A 21,372-nucleotide genomic window follows, 5' to 3' on the forward strand; every position below is an offset into this window, starting at 1 on the left:
TGGTTTGAGTTTTGGATAACGGTTTTGCACTAGTGTTGTTGATAACATTTTGTAAAATTTTATGTAATAATTTCAAAATAACATTATAACCAAATTCGCAATAAGTATGAGAGAGAATACAAGCAGTACCTATGTGAATGTATGCGATATGTTAACGGATTGGTAGCCGTTTTCGGATGAAAGCCTACCCTAGCGTATGTTGGGTGGACGACATTCGGAAGATGGCGGGGCACTTCTACCTATAGATGAGACTAATTATGAAGTAAATACATACTATTGACACGGAGACAAAAAATATATTTTACTATTTGCAGGGATTTAGATGATATACGGCAAAAATTACCATTTAGGAGCTTAAGACGAAAGTGGAGGACCCGCGTGAAATCGCCTTTTCATACAAATGTAGTCCTCATTTTTCTCCGTGCATATTAACATTTTTGTAATACGTTTGATTTTTTTCGATTATTTAATTATTATAAGAGTTAGGAGTATTTTAAAATTTGTATGAAATCTGTTTTTCGCTCCTAATTTTTACAATGATGAGAAAATTGAAAAAAGTCAAACGTAGGGGCATACCTATAGTTTAATATACATCTAATTCTGCAAAAAAAAAACCATTATGTCAATATCCAGAGGAAAATGGAGACTACGTTTGTATGGGAAAAATGCCCGTCCGCTTTCCTCTTAAAGAGGCGATGAGGCTTGAATATTTTTCTTTAATCTGGACAGTTAAAGGGTTAATAGTATTGACTTATTATTTCGCAGCAGATTTCAACGAAACGTGGCTTGTGTTTTGTTCGCCCGTTTCGTTGAAACGTCTTTTAACGTTACCTGTTGCCAAAATTGCGCCAGTAGATATATCCTTTCCTTCTTGAACAACCAGTCCATCGAGTGCATAGCTTGCACCTCGGCCTCCGGCGCCGGCAGGCTTGCCCCCGTCGGGTGCATTAGGGCTGCAGGGGCATTTCACAGCCCGAACGGCATGCCAACGGACTGGCAGAGGACTTTCGGTTTGTTCGCTATTGTGCCCTGCAAAGAAAGAATTTTTGCTTTCAAGTTTACGTTTGAAAGGAACAGACTTGATTTTAGTATTGGAATTGATCGGAGAGTTGAGTTGTGTCGATTAGTTGAAAGTTACAACTCTATTCAAGTTATGGGATAGATTGTCAAGCATAAAAGTCTCACTAAAAGGTAAATCTGGCCTCCGTCGGGTGCATTTTACATTTTACAGTCCTAGCGGCCAATAAACTGGCAGAGGACTTTGTAGTTTGTTCGCTATTGTGCCCTGCAAAGAAAGAATAAATTGCGATAAAAGCTTGTATCAAAAATGAAATTGAAAGCTTTTATCGATTGATTTGCGTGTCACATGAAAAATACCTAATTAGAGTTTGGTATTATCGATTCGTGTGTATATCTGTTCTCTGTTGTACCCTGTGAAAACAGAAAGACATATGTTTCATATTTTTGGAATAGGCAAATTATTTTCGTCAAAATGCGTGAAGTAGCTTAGTTGTAGTTGAGAATTGAAAATTCTGTTTAGGTTATTGAATTATTATAGTAATGTTGAAGATTGTCAAAAGAAAAGAATCGTAAGTCTAATTTGGCTTCTACAGCGAGCAAAGGACTTTGCGTGTGAACGCGGTTGCTCGCTATTGTGCCCTGCAAAGAAAGAAATACTAATTTGGTTCGTATCGATTGATTTGCGTGTCAAGTTTTGAAAGAACAGAGTAATTTGAGTTTAGTATCGATTTGCATGTTGGGTTTGGTAGTTGTAGTTGAAAATATATCTGTTCGCTATTATGCCCTGAAAACAAAGAAAAAAAACTTATCAGTATTGATTTGCGTGTCGTTTTGGAGAAAGACTAATTTTAGTTTTGTATTGGTATTGATTCCCGTGCTGTTGTAGTTGAAAACATAGCTTTTTAATTTATCGTATATGTTAATATTGAACATTGTCCATCATAAGAGCTATTAATTTTTGTCATTTCTTGACATGCAATTGATAAAAATTTCCATTATTATTTCATCAAATCACCTCAGTGTCAGTAACTGGATCGCGTGTCGTCTGAACGATAGACCTCATAATTACAACAATATATTACAAAAGCCACCCCAACCACAGCACCGCCACTAGCATATTCAAATCGATCACTGATAAACGAACTATTCCTAACAGTTCTAACTGGGGTCAAGACGCGATACGATCAGGGCTGGTACAAATGATAATTCGCAGTCGCATGTTGCCGAAACACCTAAAAACTAAGTTATCGCCACCAGAGCACAGCCGTAAACCGCGACTTGTGTTTTTCGGGCGGTGCGGGTGGCGAGCGGAAGCGGGAGCGGATTTGAAAGATTTCAAAAATGAAAGATGGTACTAAAGGATTTGCCACACTGGATGCGTTCTGCGGGCAGTAGTCAGGTCAAACTACAACTTCAAAGGTTGCTGTCAATGTTTTTTATACATAATGCGGGTTTGACCTGACCGCTGACTGCAGAACGCATCCAGTGTGGCAAATCTTTTAACATTGCTAATTTCACTGATAAATTTTCACTTAGTTTTTAGTATGCGGATTACAAATCTTATCGATATATTCGTAATGAAAATTGTATAAGAAGAACGTTTTCATTAATACGTAAACTCATTATATATTATTACTTCACAGTATAATTTGTTACTCAGTTATTTTTTTAATGACAGCGACAGTACCCCACGCCTCCCCCTGGAGGGAGGTGAACGATCATCGATGGCTGATGACCGGACATCGCCTTTCTCGCGCTTCACCGCGCCACGACTCATCTTCGTGGATGGGGTCAGCTCACGTATTGTGATAGCTTGGCGAAGAGCTTACTATATAAATTATCCTATGAAGTAAGATCTTTGCAAGGTTATTGCAAGTTGTTGTTAATGTTTAAGTCAAGAGCTGTAAAAATTAAGTACATCTTTGCCATAAATGCCTCCTTTTAAAGTTTTGAAAGGAAGATTTCATAAAGCACCTACGAACGCATGATAAATCGCTATACTCCCATCCCATACACCGTTATCGTCCGCTAGGGTTGAACCAGTGAATTACTGGCGTGTCAATCAATAAACATGATAAGTGCGGCTTCGTGCGGCGATATGCAAACAGGATTACACGCCGCACGGAACGATCGATCCATCGATTCGGCCATTTAATTACTGCTTTTTAAAATTTCGAAGGTACTAGTTACTGGCCGATTTGAATTTGTGTCATTGATATTATGTATGCCAGTTTTTTTGGGAATGTTAAGAAGGTAAGGTTGACGAAATATAAAGTGTGCTGATCTCTTGAACAAGTTTGAACAAGATCGGCTCACTTTATATTTCGTCAACTTGAATGTGTGTCGTTACTAAGATATTTTTTTTTTGCGAATTTGGAATGTTAAGTATGTTCTTTGAAGATTCTTTTGACGGCGATCTAGTTTTGTCGTTGGTACAAATATCTGTTCTCCAAGAATAACAGCTCAATTATTTTTAATTTCTTTATCTACGGATCCCCCCACATATAGTCCCCCAAACGTCGTGAGTCACAGACAGAAACACCCACAGTTTATTAGTTAATATTCATTAGCCCTGATAAGGGGTGCATTGACACTGACCGTTTTAATTCTATTAAGAAATTTGAAATTTATAGTAGATACATATTTTTGTTGTGATATGATATGACTAAACATTATATTTCATTAAGATATGAGGCGCTATATGTTTTAAATAATGTTAGTTAATGAAAACAAGTGCGAGTCGGACTCGGGCACCGAGGGTTCCGTACTTTTTAGTATTTGTTGTTATAGCGGCAACAGAAATACATCATCTGTGAAAATTTCAACTTTCTAGCTATCACGGTTCATGGGATACAGCCTGGTGACAGACAGTAACGGTAACGGCTAAGGAGTGGAATTTACTTCCTGCAAATATATTCCCAGTCCACTATAACTTGGATCTTTTTAAATCGAGTGAATAAACATCTTTTAGGTAAGCATGATCCATCCTAGACTGCATCGGCACTTACCATCAGGTGAGATTGCGGTCAAATGCTTGCCTTTTTGTAATAAAAAGAAAAAAAAAAAGACGGACAGACGGACGGACAGCGGAGTAATAAGGTCCCGTTTTTACCCTTTGGGTACGGAATCCTAAAAAACAATAAGATATGTAGGTTGTAGTAAAATTTATGATATGAAATCACATTGAAAATCGGGTCTATCACGAATTTATTTTGTTACCTTTATTTACCGACGTTTCGACACAGGATTCACTGGTCGTGGTCGCGGCGTGGAAATAAATTCGTGATAGACCCGATTTTAAATGTGATTTAATATGTGTTCAAAACGCGAAAGGTTTAAAAAATTATGATGACCGTTTTAAATCTATTAAGAAATTTAAAGTACATATTTTTGTTGTGATTATGACGTGACCGAACACTATATTATAATTCATTAAGATAAAACTGTTTAAAATTATGTCAGGTAATGATGAACAACTATAATTTTATGGATGAATAAAAATTACGAAAATATTGCTTAAACATTCTTAACACTCTTAACTTCTTTCATTCTTAACTTTTACAGAAGGCGATTTTATTTGTGATATTTTATCTGACACATATTACCTACAAAAAAGCCAATGTTTGCATGCAACACTAAAATAAAAAAAAGTGGACAAAATTAATGTCTCAAGAAAGTTTAATGTTTTTATAAATGGCCAAAAAATCTAAATAGCCGCTTAAAATTCGAACGGACACAACGTTCGAAATTTAAACTCAACGACAATAGTTTTAAGGATGTCATAGTCAATACGAATTTCTTATCGATACATCTACGACCAACTTATCTGTGCACGGTGAGCAACTTTGCGCCTTATAAAATAAAGTTTGTTTTTGCTTATTTTTTACTGTAGTTAAGTTGGCAGTTCGGTCGCGTGTAACCCCTATTACGCGACAGGGGGCTTAACAACTTTATTTTTCGTCGAAACGAAATTCGGTCAAAAATAAATCGTTCGAAATTACAAGTGTATTAGAATTGTAAATTTGTCGTGTCGAGTGGTTCAATTAGGATCGTTTCTATTAATTTTAAGTATTCATAACTGTTATTGTTTTGCAACTAGCTAACGATGGTAGATTTAGCTAACGACCGCCGTGGCTACATTGAGAATCATACAATTGGGAAATGGGAACTGGTAGAAAACATTGTACAACTTTAAATATAAGTAGGTATTCCATATTTTGGATTTGTGTTACGTCTTATGACCAAAGAAAAATATTGAAAAATTTGACACCCAATCTACACAACATATTTCAAAACGCACTAATTAAATAGCGTTTTAATGATTCTTCAAAAACTACGGAAATGGAAGTGCCATTGGATACTGGATAGGTAAATAACCAAAAGCTTATATTACGTTAGTTTAGTATACTTTAATTTCCTAAATAGTTTCGTTTTAGGTACTTCATGTTACAGACATACGACAAATTGTATGATTTTCTAATAAACGACAATTTAAATTCTTTAAACAACTTTATTTGAATCGATTTTCAACCTCACTACCGATTAGACTATCTAGATTTATGTAATCGTTATATCGATAAACATTTTTCGACAATAAAATTTAAAGACAGGTGCTCGACAATAACCGAAAGGAACATGCCGCAAACAATTTTATAACCATCATAAATATAACCGACCTGAACCCTCACACGGGCGAAACTTTTTAAACACACCGAAGAAATGTGAAAACAAACATAACTTTACATTCGATACGAGTTTTTCACATCCCTATCGTGAATAGAATAACGGTCAAAATCAAATGCTATTCGGTTCCCGAATTCGATTTTTAAATAAGGCGATACAGTCAATACCGAACGTAGTAAAATCTATCGTGCATCGAAGTAACCTTCGTGACAGAAACTTCGCTAGTTTTCTCCCAATCGATGCCTTATAGTTCTTTTTATGGCTCGATAACTAATTATTTATACACAATCAAGATCGCTAAAATGTTGCACGGAATTCCAAACGGAAATTCGAACGCGGTGTTCTTTTTTCGAAACTCCCTCCTTTTGTTGCCATAGAGGCGTTATCGACGACTTTGCACTTTGTGCCTGATATTAGTCATATTCGGTTTCGTTTTTTGGTATTCGTGATTTTCGTTGTGGTTCTTCGTTTGTGCCCTTTGAGCGTACCAGTTCTTTAATTGATGGATTTTCGTTGTTGCTTTGTTTCGGAACGGTTTTTCGACGTGTGCTAAGTACTTTGTAGAAACAAGCTATTGATTTGCAAAGAGTCACACGTCATTCCACTTTTTGTTGCGTTTTTTACTTTCTGTTATTGTGCGGATTGAAGGACATATTTCCTGAAGCAAAGTAAGTAAACATGAACTTACTATACGTATAAGAACAATATGACGATCAAAACATGTTCTTCGCTAAAATAACACCTTTATTTACAATATTTACAATATGATCGGGTCATTTCCAAAGTTTTCTCGTACCTATTTTGACTAAATGTCGGATGAACTACTTTTTTGTGGCTTAATAGAGAACCTACATAATTCGGCTGTAATTTACGTATTTTCTTTAATAATTTTAATACGATAAGTAGACCTAACTAATCACGATCTTTCAAAGCCTTAACGTCCAAAACCGCGTAGGATGCTCTTATTCCAATAACTCAAACACAACCGTTGACCTTTTCACTTACGCAACCCCGATTGCTATAAACGTCAGCTTAACTGAATTGACGATTTCAATTTTCGAATAACAATCGAATGACACTTTTAACGTGCGCGCATCACGACACTAACCGATTACGAGCGATTATCGATACAATTCGATACGTCGCGTGTTTGTTTTTACTTTATTAAAAGGCAGGTGGCCAGCATTAAGCCATAGTTTTTATACGCGTGTAAACTTGGTTTTGCTGTTACTGAAAATCGACTACGCTTCTAATGTAATAAGCTTAAGGTTGCGTTTTGTTTGTTTATTACTTTCTCGATTAGCTCCGTCGTGTTACTTAGTTGCATGCAAGAAAAGTTTTCCTTTTATCAGTTGCTAGCGCCACCTAGTGCGAACTAAGTGTCAACTGTTATTGTTCGTATTTCAACCTCTTTTTTTTCAGACTTAAGTGCTTTCTCATAGTGTGACGTAATGAAATATACAGAAGCTTTGACACATGCTTAATATGGACATAAATACATCAGGATACACTCTTGGGGATAATAATTAGAGGATTTATAATCATCCTCGGCTTAAAACAGTGAGATGACATAATTATGTCTTTAGGAGGGAGAGAAAAAAGTTTGTTTATGATCGGTAGCCGGCAAAGAATGTGGGGTGTGCGGTTATAGATGATTTTAAATGTTTCTAATAGTTTCTGTTTAGAAAATATAGCCACCGCTTTAAGCAAAAAAAGGTATCACTTAATTTTTCATGATATTAAGGGTAGTTATTACCAATGTTAGGATAATGAAATACGGGGGCCAAAATAAACCGAATTGTTGTTTAATGCATAAGATATATTCGTGGGAAAGTTAAAGCAAGCAGGTAGAGAAAGAGGAAGCAGGAATGCACAAAATTTACTTCAGGTTATAAAAATAACCAAATTTAGTTAAACAAACATGTAACTAACCAACCTCTTTCAGTTTATTATGCCGATTCATTAGCACATAGGTAACACATTGGAAACACAGCTTGTGGTCTTGGGGTGAATTCGCACCCGTTTTTTTTTGGAACCATTTTTAGATTTCGACGTTTACACGTTTAACTTTTATTATACTCTTTGTTTGATCTATACATTATAATAACATTTGAATGTTTTTTTTTTTATAAACTGAGAACTCAGACTGAGAGACTTGCTATTTTGATGTACATATTTCTTTATATTACACATTTTAAAAAGGCATTTTTTTGGAATAATTAGTAAGATTACTGATTAAAATATCTATCTGATATTCTAACAATCCAGACTATGTACACACGGTTAAATTGTTCCAATTGGGTGACCTTCAATTTTTATAGGCAATCGATCGTCTACGTGAACCAATGAATACTAATTTTCTCAAATTGAACAATCATTCAGAATCTACGCTACGGTAGTACCTAGCCTAATATATACCTATCATTCTTTTTTTCAGAAAAGAAGAAGCAGAATAAGATTTAAACATTATTATGCCGCAAAACCTTTTTTTGTAACTCAAAAAAGGCGCAAAAAATAAAATAATATTATAATAAAATAATAATATATATTTCCACGTTTTTATTTTCACACATTTTTCAAACCCTCCTTTTTTTTAAAGAATGGTTGCCAGACATTATTGTATATCTGAATTCCATTAACCCTACATTCGATGCATAAAGACGCGTCCCCTTATGAGACAAGACGTATGACACTTTCGGCATTTCCGATGGAGATGGAACGAAATATGACGTCCGATGGGGTGGAAGTTTTTGTGGCGCTTTGATTTGGGGATATGGATTGAACTATTGAGAATGAAAATGTATTTCTGAATGTACAGCGAGCTGCAAAACTGCACGGACACGTTATGTTTGCATTCATAAATTCCTTATTTAAGTGGCCATGCACTTTTGCGGCTGGGTGTAAACGCGGTAAACGCTTATCAATGAAATTATTAGGAAACTAATGATTTTTTACTTTGTACCTATTGCTGGAAGGTCAGATGCCAGTCGCTTTTATAAAAACTGGTTCCTGTGCCAATTCTTGAAATATGGGACAACAATAGGAAAAAGACCTATTATTACCTAATAAATCTCAGGAATTAAAATTATGTTTTGTGTTTGTACCTACATAATAAGTGGAGTTTCTGACATTTTTTATTCATTTAGTTTCACTTTATATTTTGAAATCATTGAGAGATCATCAATAAAATTATAAAATAACAAAAATATTTCATGCGTTATGATAGTTAATCGATATATTGATTTTAATTACACTGTCCCATCACTAGTAATTACGCCACAAACGTCGTTCCATTTTTAAATAGAAAAAGACGTTCTTTTTTCAAATGCTTCGAGATAAAATCGAATATTACTCCCCTTCGAGTTTCGGTGCACATGTCGATTCTAATGAGTAACGGATTTTAAATTAAGACACACATTTGTAATTCAAAATTAGAATTTAAAATAGGTGACTTTTTTAAATAAAGTACTTATCGTTTGCCAAAGGACTGTCTCATTTCAAACATAGACAGAGATAATCATAATATCTTTGTCTTACACTAGTACTAGCACCCAAAAAAAAAGAAGAGTATAGTTTTTTTTGTTCTTATTTACTGCCAATTTGGTCTGACCAACTAGTTCATATATCAGAGCCGATACAGATTACAGACGGAATGCAACCCGACTGCAATTTGAATGGGAACATAATATCAAAAGTATTGCAGTTAAGCCGTCATAGGTTAAGAACTACGTAAATACGATGCTCAGGAACACTGTAAGGAAGAGTTTCACTCCTTCTCTACCGACCTTGTGGTGTAAGTAGGTACAAAAACCGCAAGTTAAAATTTAAAATCGAGAAGAAAACGAGTTAAAGACGGTCTTCCTTTATAGACGATCGTCCCCACATTGATCTTAGTTACGCAGTATACTACATAGGCGAACAACACGCGAACGCGAAGCGATGCGGCGCGTGATGAACAAATCCTTTGATACCTATAGAAGTGTCCTACGTGGGCGATCTCGTTGCGAACGCGAACGCCGTGGGCCCACCGCGCCGCGCCGCTTCGCGTTTGCGAGTTGTTCGCTTTAGGCTCCGAAGTTTAGTGCGACGATATTCCGTTAGCTCTTCAAAGATAATCAATAATGTCACAGTATAGAAATAGTACAATATAGATCAAAACGCAGTGACAGAGCGGCAGGTGTCTCGTGGCGCTATAATTAGTCTGTGACACGTTTTCGTACTAATACATTATGAAAATGACACTATCGTTAGGGCTAGTGGGGAGTGGCGATTGATTTAAAAACCGGCCAAGTGCGAGTCGGACTCGCGCACCGAGGGTTCCGTACTTTTTATTTTGTTGTTATAGCGGCAACAGAAATACATCATCTGTGAAAATTTCAACTGTCTAGCTATCACAGTTCATGAGATACAGCCTGGTGACAGATAGACAGACGGACAGACGGACAGCAGTCTTAGTAATATGGTCCCGTTTTTACCCTTTGGGTACGGAAGCCTAAAAAATATGTATAAGTATGTAATGGCGTCGCGTCAAATATATTCGTATTACAGAAGCAGGAGTTAATTTGGCTTTCCTTTTCTTTACAAGTCGTAATAGCAGTGAACTGATTGACAATTAGGTAAGCCGTTGAAAATCGAGTTTTATGAAAGCTTCATCACTGATAGGTAGCTTTAAGAGATGGAACGAATGATGAATGAATGGAACAATATTTGACTTAAAGTTGTAAACATAATTGACTGACAACCTGACAGAATGTCCTCTTAGCTCGACACTAACACATCTACGCGTGTATGCATCTAGTAATAATAAACAATACCTTTACAAACACTTATCGTAACACACTCTTTGCTACCATTGAAAATTCAACTTTATTTCTTAAGGAATAAAGTCTAAATACCAAGCGACGGTGTTTGTAAGATATGAGGTCGCTAAGATTACTAATGCCAATGCCTCATACATTTTGATACGTTGCCAAATGCTTCGTCCATACAATTAGCTGATAGCTTTTATACCTTATTGTGAAGGACTTAAGGTAGATCTGTGGATACTGAGTTTTGCTCTTGTAAATGTTGACATTTATTGAAATTGCTTGTATATCGCGAGTCCAGACTTCCAGTGACAGAATGTCAAATAACTATTTAGTAAAGCAAATAGGTACCTAATGTATTACCTATGGATTTAGTGTTTCATAGCGGTCATGAAATCATCATTATCTTGATCTTGAACGTGCCGGACGGTTGTTTACCAACTCAAAAAAATCGGCAAAGTGCGAGTCGGACTCGCACACGAAGGGTTCCGTACCATTATCTATAGAAACGGTCACCCATGCAAGTACTGACCCTGCCCGACGTTGCTTAACTTCGGTCAAAAATCACGTTTGTTGTATGGGAGCCCCACTTAAATCTCTATTTTATTCTGTTTTTAGTATTTGTTGTTATAGCGGCAACAGAAATACATCATCTGTGAAAATTTCAGCTGTCTAGCTATCACAGATCACGAGATACAGCCTGGTGACAGACGGACAGACGGACAGCGAAGTCTTAGTAATAGGGTCCCGTTTTTACCCTTTGGGTACGGAACCCTAAAAAAGCAATGAGAATTCTAACATTCATGTTAGATGTTGAGGATATCTCAAACGGTCTTTTAGTTTTATTTTTAAATATCTGACAAGTGACAGATGGTTTGCCGCGGTTTTGGACAATAATGACATTGACAGGGGATTAAGTTAAAACAGAGAGAAAAACGCAAGTTGTTGGATAAGAGATTTGTATTGCTTTAATTATAGAAAACTCAAAATAAATAATCTATTGTAAACTAATTTGGAGTTTTAGTGAGTGTCTTATATTCAATAGAAACAATAAACGGTAGCAAACAAACCCTTTTACCAAAAAAACGACATAAAATTCAATTCGGCTTTATTTGAACATCACATGTGGCAAAATCGGAGATCGAAAAAAAAATCCAATCCATCTCCCTCTATCGTATAGCGCCATCCCTGTCTAACGACACATGTGCGACCCGAATGTGAACGGACGGTGTTTTTTTTATTTTTTCACCAGTTTAAGCTTGAGCCCTGATTTGGTAGAAATGCTAAGGTTATAGAGGTCTAGTTATGTTGGTATTTTAATGATCGGTAGCTGGAATCGATTATTGTGCGTTTCGATTATCGTCATCATGTGGGAATGATTTTGTTTATGATAAAGATGGCCGGCGTTTTAATAATGAGATTTATAATTATTAATAAACGGTCTCTAACTGCTTTTGAATAGAAATATAAATATATGACTGAGGAAACTCAAGAAAGGTGTCACAAGCGCGTTACCAACACTTTAAAAACATTGACCGATTCAACTGATATGTGTTAACATTGTTAAATAACAAACGAAACCGTCAACGCCATCTAGCCGAGAATAGTCTAAAGGTTGGTATTGGTGGCACGTTTTTTCCTATGACTGTATTCGTCTTATACGGAGTTCATACGTCTTTGCGTAGTGAGGGATGTGTTTGTGTGTGCCATTTTCAACCAAAAGAGTACTTATTGTCGATTGTCAATAAGGCGCTATTTCCATATAGCTTGAGTTTGAAATCAACTTTATTGACCACCACTTTTGGTTAAAAATGTCACATTTTTAGAACTACAAATTTGAAATCATCATATGGAAATCAACATGTTAGGTCGAAAATTTAAAAATCACTGAGTCAAAATGACACCCAGAATCCCTGACGTCGGGTCCAAAAAGACTGCTGTCCGTCTGTCTGTCTGTCACCAGGCTGTATCTCATGAACCGTGATAGCTAGACAGCTGAAATTTTCACAGATGTTTTTGTTGCCGATATAACGACAAATTCTAAAAAGTACGGAACCCTCGGTGGGCGAGTCCGACTCGTACTTGGCCGGTTTTTTAGACACAAAAGACTCGTATTCCTACCAACACTATAATCATAAATAAAATAAAACTATGAAAACGGATTATATCGCGTATATTGAATTTATAATACATCCCGACATTTCGAACCCTTTACAGCGTTCGTGGTCAACGGGTGACTGAGTGGGTGAGTGAACGCAGCTAAACTGAAGAATGAAGTGTCGCCTGCGGTATTTCCGGACCGATATGACCCTCAAACCTTCAAGAAAAGAGCGTATTCCCATCTTAAAGGCCGGCAACGCACTTACAACCCCTCTGGTGTTGCGGGTGTCCATGGGCGGCGGTAATCGCTTACCATCAGGTGATCCGTCTGCTCGTTTGCCTCCTATTTCATAAAAAAAAGGGTTCGAAGCGTCGGGATGTATTATAAATTCAATATACGCGATCCGTTTTCATAGTTTTATTTCATGAGTAACTCTCGCGGTAACCGAAGACAATATTACTATAATCATCATTATATCTACGGTCACGTGAGTCCATTCAGTAAGCGACACCATCAATTGATTGGCCGTTATACATTGTTTACGTTAGCAATACTTTGATATCCTACACCATACGGTGTAGGACATAAGCGATGGCGGGTGAAGACTACGAGGTCACTGACATATGTGACGTTTTCAATCAAAAGGTACCACATTGTCGCTATCCATAAGGATGAAAATTGCTTGTATCTTTATACGAAAAACCCAGAGCGTCCTTATGGCAAGCGATATGCGATACCTTTTAAACTGAAATAAATTTCATATACGAAGGAAAAAATTACGAAAGCCTCCAGTGTCCAGAGCTGGAATCGAACCAGCGTCCCCCGTTTACCGGACGGCGCCACAAGCCTTCGGGAAATTGTCATATACTTGGAAATTACGACCAATGCCACCATGACCGGATAGCCGAGCGGTTCAGGCACCCGTCCGGTAAACGGGGGATGCTGGTTCGATGCCAGCTCTGGACACTGGAGGCTTTGGTCATTTTTTTCCTTCGTATATGACATTTATTAAGTTTCCATTGCAAAATCTGAAAAGATGATTCCCTGACGTGTGGCCACACCTCTCTGGATACACTATCAATTGATTGGGAATAATGAAATGTTTATGAAAGTATTTTTATGGATGGGCGGATAGACGACGCGGCATTCCTTTAAAAAATAGTACATCTTCATCGTTCAGTTAGTTCATTAACTTTAAGTATTAGAGCCTATAGGTAGAATTTTGTTTAAGAAATAAATAGAAGATCTTAAAAGAAGTGGAAGCCCAGACTCATTATGATTTAAGTATTGTTATGTTACCTTAGCTAACTTAGCGGTTTCACTCACGTATTTTTAGTCACTCGCGCGCCATGTTTCGGAGAGCCTAAAACTACGTTAAGTATGTCTCACGATAGTTTAAATTCGATTATTGTTATATTTAGTATAATTTATGAAGCTTTTATCTGAAATAACATTTTGAATTGAAATGAAAAGTCAAATATAATCCAAACTTGCGAAACTACTGGCCACCTTAATTGTGTGTTGGTTGCTGACGTTTAATTTTTACGCTGAACCTATCAATCCCCCGCTACCTCTCATTGATTGCGTCAAAAAACGAACTATTATTCCAAACCTTCTCAATTATAAACCTTAAACCAAAGCAATAGAGTCCAAAATACCCCGCACCCACCGTGAGAAAATATGCCAAAGACTCATTTTAGCTGATAAGGAGAGTAATGTGACCCGTTTTTTTTGCTTGATAGTGTTTTTAATATTTTCTTGGTAACAGGTATAAACAAGGAGGTAATTATGGTTCGACTTCCTTTGAGAAGATAAATAATGAAATTAACTGTCGGCCGCGGTTCCGGACTATTGACACTTAAATGCCGACAACGCACTTGTAAGTCTTGCAGTCTGTTATGTTGCGGGTGTCCATGGGTGACGGTAATAGCTTATCATCAGGCGATTCGTTTGCTCGTTTGCCTCCTGTCATAAAAAAACGTTATTGGAAAAGATACCCTAATTACCGGGTCTCTATTGTTTGACATAATTATTGAAAGTCATAATGTAATGATTGTCATATTATCATTAGTCATAATTTGGTTTTTCTCAGAAACGCGTAACTTTTCAGGATTGCCATAAAACAAACCTAACCTAACCTAACCTATCTATAGGATAACCCGAGGAAAATCCTGAAAAGTTAACGGCTTCAGAATTATGACTAATGATAATATGACAATCATTAAATTACGACTTTCAATAATTATGTCAAACAAAGGGACCCCGCATTTACCTGCATTAGTTGTTAAAATAGTTTAAAAGGTGTAATGACAATAGACAAAAAGATAAAGTTTTACTTTTTTTATAGTCATCATAAACTATCGCCATGCGTGTTCGCTTTTCTGATAATTTAGTTTAGTTTTTTTAAGTGCATAGCATAAATGTGACGTTTTCGACCAAAAGGTACCACATTGTCGCTTGTCGATAAGGTTGATTTATAATTGAAGCTATATGGAAATAGCGCCTTACTGACAAGCGACAATAAGTACCCTTTTGGTTGAAAATGGCACAAATAAATGTTTAAAATGTAAAAATGAGCGCTACAGCCTACAAACTGCAATCGCAGTTTGGCGAGGAATATAATTGTAAGAAAATTGTTGTGTATACTTTGTGATAAATAAAAAATCAAAATTCGCTTGTCTCGCTCGCGAATCAAACCGATTTAAAATAAAATAAAAACCGAACAAGTGCGAGTCGGATTCGCCTACCGAGGGTTCCGTACTTTTTAGTATTTGTTGTTATAGCGGCAACAGAAATACATCATCTGTGAAAATTTCAACTGCCTGTCAGGCTGTATCTCATGGCTGAGCCTGGTGACAGACAGACAGACGGACAGAGGAGTCTTAGTAATAGGGTAGGGACCCTAAAAATACTAAATATTCGATTTAATGGATATTTTGTACGATAGGCGAGTGTAAGACCTAATGTTTCTTAAAGAAATTTTAACATTAACATGAACTGTATCGACTGGTGGAATAAAGTTTTTTTTTTAATTTTAGTCGATTCGATTCCCGGGTAAGACTAGGAGAATAAAAAAAATTTAATGCAGTTATGTTTCTTATTAAAAATAAGCTAACTTAAAGTTTTAAGGCACTTTCCAAATTCTATATATACATTGTAGTATAAGTTAAAAGAATTGTCGTAGACTAACTACCATTGTCTTGGGAGTGCGCGTTTTGTTAGCTAGTAATTTAAACTAACAAACACGGGCTATTGTGAGCTCGTTATTTAAAGAATCCAAAAAATCGACGGTGTCAACTCTCCTCTGTCACAATTCACCTCGGTCTCCCCTACATACCGCTGACCTACCTACTTATATGTACTTGTCGTATTATTAGTTATAAGAAATGAACGCGCGCGCAATCTAAGAGCGATCCGGCGGATATTGACGTAATTCTTATCTTATCTGCGAATCTGTCCGAAATATAATTAAGAAAAGCACATACCGGGTGCATTGGTGTTGGTAGTATCACAGTTTATATTGAGGCTTATGAAACATATGGGTGAATTAGGTAACTTTTTTTAGGGTTCCGTACCCAAAGGGTAATAACGGGACCCTATTACTATTACTACTCCTCGACTCCACTGTCCGTCTGTCCGTCTGTCTGTTACCAGACTGTATCTTAGAACCGTGATAGCTAGACAGGTAAAATTTTCACAGATGATGTATTTCTGTTTTATTATTTCATTATTTCATATATTTATTGGTAAAGCTAATTACACGTCCAGAGTTCATAAAATAAAATTACAAAAGTAAACAACGTTTAAACATAAAAACAAATCAAATAAAATAAAATACATATATCTTAAAGCGAAAAAACGGAAATACAATAATATGTCATGTCAGTCGTAATCGTAATTATAAATTAAAATAATTCTAAATTTGGTCACATAATTTTAAATCCATATAGTAAAAAATCAATTAAAAATAAAGTTTCACAATGAAGGTAATGTCCCATGAAAACAGCGAAATTAGACTTTTACATCTTGTGTTTGTTGCCGCTATGACAACAAATACTAAAAAGTACGGAACCCTCGGTGCGCGAGTCCGACTCGCACTTGGCCGGTTTTTTTAGGGTTCCGTACCCAAAGGGTAAAAACGGGAACGGGACGGGAATAATAGTGCGTGCTCTTAACCGTCTCATGGCCATCTCGCTGATCCAGCATTGCCCAATGCTGGATTGGATCGTGTAGAGGGGCCATTAAGCTAACCTTTTATTCATTATTATAATTGTATCATCTATGATGACCGTTATCTAAGTCTGTGTTTTCTATTAACAGCGCCAAATAGCCATTAAATTGAAATATGGTGGCTGTAAAACCTATTCATGTAAAAGCTATCAAGTCCGTTTCAGTCCAGTAGTTGTATTATTTATTGTATGCTATAAAAATACTTGCAAAAAATGTTGGAGTTTAGACGGGGTATTGAAGCCAGTATTTATTTTCTATTTTTTTTTGTAATTAGAAGAGACATTTGCTAAATAAGTTTTTTTAATACAGGCAATATTGAAAATCGCAAACGAAATCGTCAACGCCCTCTATGCGAGATTAGGCCAAAACTAGTGGCGCCCTCTGATCGAGAATCAAATTTTCGTGATTTTCGAGACACGTTTTTTCCTTAGACTGTATCCATCTATTAGGGAGTTATATCTATCTTTGCTATTGGCTATGTGCTCTTTATTTATTTAGTTTATAATTAAATTTAATGTATTTTGTATAATTTAGAAATGTATAAATAACGAATTTACTAATGTTTAAGCTGCTTTTTATCCGTAGGTAGGATTCTTCTTCAGTTAAAAAATTCAAATGCTTGGGTTGTCGATGAAAATATAAATATCGCAGTAGAAAAAAAAACATGCATAAATGAACAATTTGTCCCGTAATAATTGATTATACTGAACGTAGAACGACGACCGGTCTGGCCTAGTGGGTAGTGACCCTGCCTGTGAAGCCGATGGTCCTGGGTTCGAATCCCAGTATGGGCATTTATTTGTGTGATGAGCACAGATATTTGCTCCTAAGTCTTGGGTGTTTTCTATGTATTTAAGTATTTATATATTATATATATCGTTGTCTGAGTACCCATAACACAAGCCTCCTTGGGCTTACCGTGGGACTTAGTCAATCTGTGTAAGAATGTCCTATAATATTTATTTATTTATTTATTTATTATTTTTACTATTTATTATTAATTTAATTAATGTAAAGGAACACAACTAGCATATCGGTACCCTAATAGTTTTTTTAAAATGCATTAATTATTTTTATGATTTTGACCCATGTTCTTTCACTGATATGCGTTAAAATTGTTAAATAACAAACGAAACAGTCAACGCCATCTATACGACAGTGGGCCAAAACTAGTGGCGCCCTCTGAACGAGAATCAAATTTTCTTTATTTTCGAGGCACGTTTTTTCCTTAGACTGTAAACATCTATTACGGAGTTATATCTATCTTTGCTTACGATTAAGCCCGCTTATTTGCCACAGACATAAAAAAAGATCCGACACATCACGCCGAGATGTGTGAACATTTTTTGCAACAAATAATCAAATAATTATCCATTGTGTGACTAAACTAATCGTATAGTTCTGAAAAGTATCGGTTTGTACGTATCACCAAAGATAGATATAACACCGTAATAGATGGATACAGTCTAAGGAAAAAACGTGCCTCGAAAATCACGAAAATTTGATTCTCGATCAGAGGGCGCCACTAGTTTTGTCCTACACTCGTATAGAGGGCGTTGACGGTTTCGTTTGTTATTTATAATTTTAACGCATATCAGTGAAAGAACATGGGTCAAAATCATACAAATAATTAATGCAAATATAAAAAATCATTTATCCATATTTAAATACATTTTATCGTATTTTTATAAATATTTATTTTTAGTTTTAAAGTGTGTCGACAGATGGCAGTGAATTTACTGGGGTTACAAAATTTACTATGACAGTACCGCTCTAGTATAAGTTACTCTATGGTATCACGCATTCTCTCTCACAATGATTGAGTATAAGCATTTAACAATAGGACATGAATGTTACCGTGTTTTTGACTCGCTTATGCACGCGGTTTTACTAAGAAGTTTAGAAATTACCATCCTCTTTTTTTTATGTGATAGTCAGCAAACGAGCAGACGAGCCGCCTGATGGGAAGCAGTCATCGTCGCCCATGGACATAAGCAACATCACAGGAGCCACTTAAGCATTGCCGACCCTTGAGAACCCTAAATACCCGCTTCTTGAAGAATCCCATGTCGTAGCATAAAGGAAATACCTCAGGAGGCAACTCAAACTCACCACTTAGATGGTTGGCAGTCCTCAACTGTGCGTTTCTCTAGAAACTTCCTGCCTCGCACAGCTAAACTGTGGAATGAACTGTCGCCTTCGGTATTTCCGGACCGATATGACCTTCAAACCTTCAAGAAAAGAGCGTATTCCCATCTTAACGGCCGGCAACGCACTTACAACCCCTCTGGTGTTGCGGGTGTCCATGGGCGGCGGTAATCGCTTACCATCAGGTGATCCGTCTGCTCGTTTGCCTCCTATTTCATAAAAAAAAATAGTTTGGTATGTAAATGTGATAAATAATTATTCACCACTTTTTTTATTGTGTTTTCTCCTTTCGGAATTCGTCATTAAACAATACTTGCAAGATTATGTCCTATGTACCGACTTACCCAATAAAGTAATATAAAGAAAATATTTTGGTAACCCTTAAAAAAATAACGAATAAAAAAAAGTAAAAAGGTTTTAATTGTTATTTTATACCATACTCTAGCTATCGCCTACGACTTCGTCCTCTTGGATTTGTTACCCGAAACACACTTTTTAACCCCTTTTTAACCCTATTAGGGGTTGAAGTTTCAAAAGCACTAATATTATTTTTCGTACTTTTTAATATTTTCTCTTTCTACTAATTTCAAATTCCTACTCAAATACGTTCCCTTTACAAACTTTCAACTCCTTTTTAACCATATTAGGGGATGAATTTTGAAAAACGCTGAAATTACTTCTCGTATTTTATGAAAATATCTTATTACAGAGTTTCAAATTCCTAACTTAATATAAAATTTGATCCTATACAAACTTTCATCCCTATTTAACCCCCTAAAAGGATGAGTTTCCAAAAACGCTTAAATTACTTTTCTTCTATTTTAATATAATACCTTTTCAAGAAGTTACAAGTTCCTAGCTTAAAATAAAGCTTGAACGCCATACAAACCTTCAACCCCATTTTAACCTCTTAGGGGTTGAATTTTTCAAAATAGCTTCTTATCTCTTCTACACTTTATAAATGCAACCTGGTGTGCAAATTTCAAGTATCTAGCTTTTGTAGTTTCAGCTCTACGTTGATAAATCAGTCAGTCAGTCAGGACACATGCATTTATTTATACCATAGATTCAATCCATATAGTTACGTACAGACGGATACAGTTACATCACAAATACTACTAATACTACTACTTATTACTACTACTACTTATTACTACTACTACCTAATAATAACAGAAACGTATTTCTAAATATTCCTTGCTTTCTAAAACTCAACAGAATATTTTTAAGCCATTTAAACACGGCTGCTAAATCTGTCGTTTTAAAATTAACCTCAACGTTCAGTTCGAACAGCCTATTAATAAAACAGACATACATACACTTCGTATTACTAATAATATAATCTAGACATGTAACAATACAAGTCACACGGTATTAAACTCTATTAGTAACATTATCGATCTCGGTAACAGATTAAATGTAGGGTAAATGCACCTTATGTGGACCTAGCAATTGTCACCATGTTTTTAAATCGAAAATGAGAAAATTAGTCAATTTTGATTACTTTATTTACGATGTTTCTAAGTTTATGTGTTAGATCAAATATAGCTTAATATTCATATAATGTTTTGATAACAATGTCGTTTACTTTAAAAGAAGCCGCACTTCTTTCTGATTTAGCCCACTCCACAATTTGTGCTGTCATGTATTGTGCAATAAAGATTAAATACTTAAATAAATATTTTATAGTATTTTTTACAAGATAAAATAAAAATAAGAACTTTGTGTAAATGAAAATAAAAATCGGTTTAAGATCCGGTTGAACTCAATAGACGATTAATTACAAATTAAATTAATTATACACTTTTTTCATCGTCACGCAATTTTATGTCACGATCAAACTTTTTATAATCGCGAAACTCAAAGGGTGAAAAATTGATGCTGAATTTTTTATCGTGGGTTTTAACGTAATAAATACATGTTAATTGAAGCGTAATAATGCGAAGTAATAGATGTTAATAGAGGTGTGAGTTTACGATAACGGAAACTGGAATCGAACCCAGAACTTTCATAATAAACGCAACAACCTGATGGTAAGAGAATTGATAAGATATCAATTTTGAGTAAAAAAAGTTTATTGCACGAAAATAAATATTTATTTAATAATTAAAATTACCTACCTTATCGACCTCTGAATTATCACAAACTTATAATAACTGATTAAATGCAAACTAACCTACTGATTTAAACTTTCACGATTTTTACTCATTATTATTTACAACGACGGGACTTAATCGCGTAAAATTGTTTTAAATTTACCTCCGACGTTTCGAGGACGGCGTTGTCCCCGTGGTCTCGGAGAAGAACTCGTCTCGTGGTCGGAGGTAAATTTAAAACAATTTTACGCGATTAAGTCCCGTCGTTGTAAATAATAACTAACCTACT

The 21,372-nt window shown here is 35.8% G+C and overlaps 1 protein-coding gene and 1 non-coding gene across 5 annotated transcripts in view; both read right to left on the bottom strand.

Annotated features, from left to right (window-relative positions):
• LOC134750021 (homeobox protein cut) overlaps positions 1-21,372 on the bottom strand; it is a 209,142-nt gene that overhangs the window by 184,175 nt on the left and 3,595 nt on the right. For 3 of the 4 annotated variants that reach the window (XM_063685090.1, XM_063685088.1, XM_063685087.1), the window contains exon 2: positions 832-1,029. In XM_063685090.1, the coding sequence (XP_063541160.1) occupies positions 832-948 (117 nt within the window). In that variant the 5' untranslated portion in view covers positions 949-1,029. Of the gene's footprint in view, positions 1-831; positions 1,030-21,372 lie in introns of those variants that run through there. The other variant, XM_063685092.1, reaches the window with a different exon arrangement.
• LOC134750418 (small nucleolar RNA U3) lies at positions 2,708-2,879 on the bottom strand. The gene has a single exon (XR_010128558.1). It is a non-coding gene; the product is annotated as a small nucleolar RNA U3 (small nucleolar RNA).

The sequence above is a fragment of the Cydia strobilella genome, chromosome 19 (genome assembly GCF_947568885.1).
Source record: "Cydia strobilella chromosome 19, ilCydStro3.1, whole genome shotgun sequence".
Classification (NCBI taxonomy): Eukaryota; Metazoa; Arthropoda; class Insecta; order Lepidoptera; family Tortricidae; genus Cydia; species Cydia strobilella.